Here is an 8,094-nt window from a genome sequence, read left to right as displayed (position 1 = left end):
TCATATATTTTCTTTCCAATGTTATAGTAAGTGATCTTTCACTGATGGTTAACTGAAATATTTTAAGCGCTTGATTTTTATACTTATATCGACATCTATGCTCAAACAAGGCTAATTCAACTCAAACCATTTCTCTCACATATCCTAAAAATCATAATAACAATAGTACTAACAAATAAGGAGTACATCAAAATACTTGCAACTTGACAAAACCCAAATAATTCCAGCCTCCTTTTCACTTTCCTTTTCCCATGCATGTTCTTTAGCCTCCTCACAGGCCTACAGCTACACTAGAGAGGAGTACTCCACTGCCCGTATCAAAACCACCACTGCCTGCTGCTTAGATCTCGCTCCGCGCGCTATTCACGGGAATGCCACTGCCCTCGCCGCCGTCTCGCCGTCCCGCCGCCGCCGCCGCCCAGTGACCCGCGCGCGCCCCGGCGATGGCGCGCCCCCGCCCGCGCCGCCCGGCGCCGGCGAGGTCCCCCGACCCAGCCGCCACAACGCCGCGCCAGGCGGCGCCCGGCTCCCGCCACCGGACGCCGCGCCGCGGTGGCCGTGGCCGGCTGCTCGTCCAGAGCCCCTCCCTCACCTCCGCGCGCCGCGCGGCGGCGGCGGCGGCGCCGTTGCCGGTGGCCCCGCCCCCGGACACCCCGCCTCTGCGGTGGCCCGCGGCCCGCGGCGGGGACGCCGTCGCGCCGTGCGGTGCCGGAGCGGGCGCGGGCGCGGGCGCGTCGGTGAGGAAGATCGCGGCGGCTCTCTGGCGCGTGCATCCGCCGCAGGCGCCGCCGCCGACGGAGTCCCGGGAGGCGCCGCGCCGACGGTTCGAGGTAGGCGGCCTTGTCTTTCAGATCCGTGTGGATCTTTTGTTGTGAGGTTGCGGTAGACCTTGATGCGTTCTAGGGTTCTGATTCGGCCGCGCGCTGTTGGAATCTGCGATAACGTCGCCGCCTTGCTCCCCTTTCCTTGTGCATTTTCCGCAGCTCAAACTTGTAATTTTGCAGAGTCGCTGTTGAGTAGTTGGGGAATCGAGTGGTCTGGTGCTTTGTCATACTTGTTCTTTTGTTGTTCTTTGGAATGTTGCAAATTTGGAGCTTTTCAAAAAGTTTTTGAGCTGATTCTTCTGAAAGCTATGAAAACACTCGCGCATCCACGGAGCGGATCGAGTGTGTTTTGGATGCGAACTTTTTGCGCAATATGTCGCTATCTCCCCTAAAGAGTGGAAACTTCAACCGTGTTGCGCCACCAATTCAAGGGACCTCATGTTAATGATGAAAACCGGAGCTGGAAGTCTAGCATCTTGCATCCATTTTGAAGCTAGAACTCACATCTTGCCTTGATTCGGGACTTTAGGATTGCACTTTTCAGCATTTTTTGCTTATTAGGTTGGAGTCTTTAGTAAATCACGCATTATTTTGGCTGGGACATTATGGTTTTAGGGCGAATGGCAGTGTTCATCTCTCCAGATCTGTCTGAGACAGTTGGCTTGCACGGTATCATGCTGGATTTTTGTAAGTTCATTTTCTGCATCGTTCCAATTAGTGATCCTAATCGTTTCCAGATTACTTCTATTTGGCTGTTTCTCCATCAATTTGGGGCAGAATATGTGATATCCGCATATTCGATATGTTATCTACATAGCTGTTGTTAGGACATAGGACGCAATCCATGTGGTCCCCGGATATTAGCTGCATCTAATGCTATTGGGCAATGCAATCCTTCAAATGGAGAGTTTTGGACAAGCAACATCATTTTGCATACGATTTTCATTGTTCTGTTTTCAGTTTTCAATTGTTGTTGGTGAACTAAAAGATATAACAAATTTTGCAGCCTAGCCCAAAGCAACCGCATACGCCTGATCGTTGTAATTATTATAAAGCGCTTCTTGAAGGTAGGACAGGAAGTAAGCCTCTTGGCAACGACATCATTCAGGAGGTATTATTTGTTCGTGAATCAGTACAATTTGTCACCTTCCATGCTGTTTGGTTTGATTAATGAAATGCTTGTGAACCATTATTAGGTGGGAGCTTACTCTCCATCCCCTCGAATTGAAATGGAGGTGGCAACAAAGTGGGACCGTCGGGGCCTCAACAATTTGAGGGGTGCTGATGGTGCTTTGTGTGACCGTTATCCGGTATCTGCCGATGCAGAAATCTCTGCGTTAAAGGCAGAGCTTTTGCAGGCCCACAACCGGATCCATGAGCTTGAAGCTGAGAGTCGATCTGCAAAGAAGAAGCTTGATCACCTGGTGAGGAACCTTGCTGAGGAAAAGGCATCCTGGAGGAGCAAGGAGAATGATAAGGTTAGAAACATCTTAGATGCTGTTAAAGAGGAACTGAACCGGGAGAGGAAAAATCGTCAAAGGGCAGAAATCATGAATTCCAAGTTGGTCAGTGAGCTATCTGAGTTGAAATCAGCAGCGAAGCGATATTTGCAAGATTATGAAAAGGAACGGAAGGCTAGGGAGTTAATGGAGGAGGTTTGTGACGAATTAGCGAAGGAGATTGCGGAAGACAAAGCTGAGGTTGAGGCCCTGAAGAGTGAATCAATGAAGATGAGAGATGAGGTGGAGGAAGAAAAGAAGATGTTGCAGATGGCAGAGGTTTGGCGTGAAGAGAGGGTACAGATGAAGCTTGTTGATGCAAAGCTGACACTGGACAGCAAGTATTCACAGCTAAGCAAGCTTCAGTCTGACCTTGAGTCTTTCCTCAGTTTCCACCAAGGCAACGGTGTGAACAAAGAAGCATTAAGAGATGGAGAAAGGCTCAGGGAAGCAATTTGCTCCATGAAGTTTCATGACATCAAAGAGTTCTCTTACAAACCACCACCTCCTTCAGAGGACATTTTTGCTGTGTTCGAGGAACTCAGAGAGAGGGATGATGCTAATGAGAAGGAGATTGGGCAGTGTAATGGAGGTACCCCCAAGAGGCATGCAACGAAGATCCATACAGTTAGTCCGGAAACAGACATCTTCTTGGAAAAACCATTGAACAAATATTCCAATCAACTGTGTGATAGAAATGAGGAGGAAGATGATAGTGGATGGGAGACTGTCAGCCATGTTGATGAGCAGGGCTCTAGCAATTCACCGGATGGAAGCGAACCATCGGTAAATGGGTTTTGTGGTGGAAATGATGCATCGGTGAGTGGAACAGATTGGGATGACAACAGGTCAAATAGCGAGATCAGTGAAGTCTGTTCAACAACAGCAGAGAAGTACCGGAAGAAGGGGTCTTCATTTGGCAGACTGTGGAGATCGTCGAATGGTGATGGCCATAAGAAGACGGGATCCGAGTTACTGAACGGCAGGCTCTCAAGCGGTCGAATGTCAAATGCTGCACTTTCTCCTAGCTTGAAGAACGGAGAAGTGTGCACAGTTTCACCAAGCGTCGGAGAATGGAGTCCAGACCTGCTAAACCCTCATGTGGTTCGTGCCATGAAAGGATGCATAGAGTGGCCCCGGGGCACGCAGAAACAGAACACGCATAACCTCAAGTCCAAACTTCTGGAGGCAAAGCTCGACGGGCATAAGGTCCAGCTGCGTCAGGCACTGAAGCAGAAGATATAAGCAATGCCGAATCAAGCAATCTCATGTGTTCAGTGGTTCAGAAGGAGAACATTTCCATGCCTGATGGACGGTGTATCCTCTTCTGGAGCAGGCAGGCACCCTACCGGGTATATGGTAGAGGAGGAAGTGTTGCAGCACTGATCCTCAAAGGGGGTGCTATCAGTGGCTGTTACTAATTGATGATCCGATAGCACATTAGCTTGTTTAGAAGAATCAGGTGCTCCATGTAATCAAATGTAAAACTAGTAATTTCAATCAAATTCATTATTCAACCATGTTTATTACTACTACTAACTTCTTGGGCTACATACACCTCTCATGTGATTCAGATATGTAGCATGGCTATGTTAATTATATTCCTTGATGATATATGTCAGGTGAACCAAACCGATCAATTTGCATGATGGATGTGGCCATCTATTGCAGGGTGCTCATCATCACTCTCCGTAAGTTCCCACCGGAAGGAATGATAAGCCTTCGGGTGGCAACTTGGGCAGGGGGGGTCCAGGAGGTTTACACTTGCTCAACCACAATGATGCGTAGGATGGTCTGGTTCGCCACGCTTGCGAGCGATGTCGCCTCCGTGAACGGCACGAAGAATGCGTGACAACTCTCACAGGCGTGCTGCTCATGACGTTCTCCGTTGCCGAGAGCGTGTTTGCATGGCCAGGCGTGGTGGATGAGCTGAGCCGAGTCGCCGCCTCGCCGGTTTGACGCTCAAAAATCTACGTCGTCGTTGCTGCTTGCAATCCTCGTCACCGGCTGCATTGGCTCTGGTACTTGCATAGCATTGGACAATCCTCGTCACCATCACTCTGCAACAGCTACTTGTTCTGGTACTTGCATAGCCAGCAAAGATAAGCTTTCTTTTCCACCAAGTGTCTGCCACTGCGTACAGTATAATTAAAAGCACAACAAATCGCAGGCAAAAGCACTCTTCACCTGCGATGTAAATTGGAAGGGGAAAAAACAATCTTTACATCACATGGACATTGCTTCCAAGATATTGGATCCGTGGGACGGAGGAAAAATTTGATGGCTGTACTTAGGAAAAAATTCTCAATATTCTGGGACGGAGAGGTAGTAGAAATTGCCTTCTCCTGGCACTACCGGCGGGACAAGACGCACAACGGCACAGCTTACACTCCGATACAATTGAACCATGGGAAAAAAAAAGCAAGGACATCACGGAAAATTAATACCGATACAAGGAAATTCAAAATGGCGCCAGATGTTGAAATATTACTATGACAATCAACAGGTAGCCAGCATGTTGGAAGTAACCACGATGATAGCAGACACAGGAACCAAAACCAGATGTATAGTCAAATAGCAAGTACTTTTATTAGATTGACAATATCCCAGACAAACCATACTCATAATATGCTGGTAGTGCATAATGAGGACACAACTTGCATCAAGCAAGAATCGCTTTAATAGCAACAAATAGTCTTATGACTTCAAATATAGAGAACAGTAACTGGTAGCTTCAGAGGCTTCCCAATATCTGGCAGCACACGATATTGCATACGAGCATCTATAGGCAGCTTAGAAACCGTGAATCTTGATGTTGTCCTTCTTAGCAATCCCAGCCTAGCAAAAAGAGATAAAAAATCAGATTCAGAATATAAATAGGTCAACTTAGCAGCATTAATCTCTTGAGAAGTCATAGCTCTGCTCTGATAACTCTCAATACCTGAACTAGGAACGTGGCAACATTCTTACGCTGATCACCTTGAAGCTGAATGACCTGCAACCACAAATTTACCTTACCAGCACATCCTCATAGCAGAAAACTGAGAACCAGTTAAGCATTACTAAGTGCATACCTGGCCAAGCTCTGGATCTTGGACTACAGTACCATTGCAGCAGAACTCCTTTTTCAGATCCTTGAGGATCTTGTTGTAACTGTACTCCTTCTTTAAGCCCTGAACAGTAGTTAGACTCTTTCTGCCGTTGCGCTGCTGGATGCGCACATGCACATAATCCTTTGCTCCAGGGCCAGCGCCGGAGTCCTCAGCATTTGCCTCAGCAAACGGATCTATCAAAACAATGCAACATCATCAGAACACAGATAGGATATCACCAGAGAACAGATAGGAATTTCAATACAGCTCATCACATATGCTATGTACGCTGTTGATCATTTTACAATAAACATGAACCTCTATGCCATGCGCACATTTTGGTAAATTAATTCATGATTCATTAATCCAACGTTGACAAGTTAGAAGCCCATTAGTTTGTATTACAACGAAACAAGAAGTGATCAAACTATACAAAGTTTGCTTCATTCAGGAGGAAGTGATCAAATTATACAAAGGTTGGTTCATTCAGGAGGTAGCATAGATGAACTGAAGCGTACCGAAGGCAGATGGAAGCTGAACGTCGAGATCAGACATGAAACTTGTTTGTTGATTGGTTGGCACCGGACAGATCAAGCTTTTACTCGTTGGTCTTTATGTGGAACCTGCACAGATCACTCACATCAATATGCTATACCAAAGGCACAATGAAGAAATTAAATTGCAGCTAGCACAGAACAATATCCAGCAAGCCCCCCAACATAAAATTTTCTGTAGCAGAAGCGCACAGCCTAATCATGTTCTTCGTATTCCCCTGTGCTAGTAGATCAACCCCTACACATGGAGTTCCCCCAATTTCTCGGCGGGAAGGGGCGATGAATTCAAGGTCATGGTTCCCAAATCGTTATTGTACGGGGCTTATTCCCTTCGATGCCCGTACCTTCCATGCTAATAAATCAACCACCAAACATGAGTTCCCCCAATTTCTGGGCAGGAAGAGGCGACAGATTTTCAAGGTCACGATTCCCCCAAATCTTACTCATACGCTGCACAAATCGTAATATGAAACTCCAGTGAACGGATCACTATATCTAACCATCTCAAGGTTGTTCATGAATTCCCCAAAGCAAGGAAGAACGAATCAGATCGTATTAGGGTTTCCACCCCACCCCAAAATCGCGAAATTAACCATGAGACTCCCCAAATCCCCCCAAATCAAACCACCCATCACCCCCAAACGAACACATCCAACCCATCTACGCCTCCTCCGACGCCCCAAACACCCCTGAATCAAAGCAAAATCGCACCAAATCCGTTCCGCCCAAAACCTCCACACCCACGCAACAACTCCGAAGCTACGAGATCCGTTTCTTCACCGGGACCAACGACCTATCGAACCGATCGAAAATTCATGACCAGATGCGACCGAACACCCAGAGATCCCCAAATCTGAGACATGCATGCACCTGATTAGGAAGAGAGGAAAGGGGAATACCTGTCCTTTTTTTCGGTGGTGGAGCGCACGCGAGGCGGAAGGCGAGAGGAGGGAGGAAGGCAGATAAGACTTGACCAGGAGCTGCGTTGTACCGACGCCTCCGGCCGGGTTGCTTATATAGAGGGGAAAACGTGTAATTAGGCAAACCGCCAACGCTAGAGACGCTAATTATACATGCCCACTTTGTACACGGCTCTTGGGCCTCTGGATTCCAGCCGACCTATCGAGATGGAGTATTTCCTTCTTTTTTTTTCCCTTCTAATATACTTGTATATACAACTACTAATACTATATAGTAGTAGTATAATACTAGGACCCACAACAAAAGTGTATAGTATATTCATCACGAGATACATGACCGACAGTTTATTTTTGTCTGTCATTTTTTCCTCAGCCTTAAGATGTATCCAACGGCAGAGAGTGGGTAAGTAGCCTGTAGCTGATGTTAGGCTGCTTTGCACCGATCGACCTGGACTAAAGGGCTGTTCAGATTGACATTTTCAATCATATCATTTTTGGCATAGTTAATAAAAATGTGTTTATGTTTAATTTGTTGTCAAACTTTAGTAAATACATCAGAAATCCAGCTAAAATTTTAGCAATATTATCAACTTGTCAAAATTTTGACATTGTCTACAATCTGAACAGGCCCTAATAAAATCCAATAGCCATGGGCCAGCACAATTCTCAGCTACTAAGGCCATCACCAATGCGGTGCTTTAGCCCGTCCCCTTGGCGTCGGCCGTCCCCTTTTCCGTCCGCGTCGTTCCCCTGGGACGGAATGCGTCCCTCGGTTGGGAAAGGGTCGTTCGCCACGCCTCGCTAGCTTTTCGTGGGGAGACGCAGCCAGGCGCCGCGCTGTGCGCGTGTGGAGCTCGTGGACACGGTGTCGTCCCCCCAAATTTCCCCTTACACTCTCGCCTCTCTCGCTCTTCCCTCGGTCTCATCGCGCCGCGCCCGACACCGCCGGCGCAGTGCCCACCACCGTCGGCCTTAGAGTGAGAGAGAGAGAAGAGAAAGGCAACGACGACGACCAGATCCGGCCACCGCGCGCCGCGGCAGCCGTCGGCCACCAGCCGGCGACGAGCGGAGACGGCTTGAGGCGCTCGTGTTCGCCACCTCGCGCGCCTTGCCCGGCCTCCTCTGCCGGCGCCTTGCCCGCCACCGCCGACGCCGCGGGGGGCCCAGATCCGCGCGGGAGAGGGAGAGAGAGGGGCGGTGGTGGA

General features: G+C 48.3%; 2 protein-coding genes across 2 annotated transcripts; one reads left to right on the top strand and one right to left on the bottom strand.

Annotated features, from left to right (window-relative positions):
- Window positions 1-255: 255 nt before the first annotated feature.
- On the top strand, window positions 256-3,855 carry LOC127773487 (uncharacterized). The gene is made up of 3 exons (XM_052299550.1): window positions 256-830; window positions 1,831-1,935; window positions 2,021-3,855. The coding sequence occupies exons 1-3, from the start codon at window positions 444-446 to the stop codon at window positions 3,566-3,568; spliced, it is 2,040 nt and encodes a 679-aa protein (XP_052155510.1). The 5' UTR covers window positions 256-443; the 3' UTR covers window positions 3,569-3,855.
- A 1,033-nt stretch (window positions 3,856-4,888) lies between these two features.
- On the bottom strand, window positions 4,889-7,015 carry LOC127773488 (protein translation factor SUI1 homolog). The gene is made up of 5 exons (XM_052299551.1): window positions 6,869-7,015; window positions 5,934-6,038; window positions 5,398-5,609; window positions 5,265-5,318; window positions 4,889-5,161 (listed from the first exon to the last, which is right to left on the bottom strand). The coding sequence occupies exons 2-5, from the start codon at window positions 5,968-5,970 to the stop codon at window positions 5,117-5,119; spliced, it is 348 nt and encodes a 115-aa protein (XP_052155511.1). The 5' UTR covers window positions 5,971-6,038; window positions 6,869-7,015; the 3' UTR covers window positions 4,889-5,116.
- Window positions 7,016-8,094: the final 1,079 nt, after the last annotated feature.

The sequence above is a fragment of the Oryza glaberrima genome, chromosome 5 (genome assembly GCF_000147395.1).
Source record: "Oryza glaberrima chromosome 5, OglaRS2, whole genome shotgun sequence".
Lineage (NCBI taxonomy): Eukaryota > Viridiplantae > Streptophyta > Magnoliopsida > Poales > Poaceae > Oryza > Oryza glaberrima.
The sequence above is the reverse complement of the archived record's forward strand: the minus strand, read 5'-3'. Positions and strand labels throughout refer to the sequence as shown.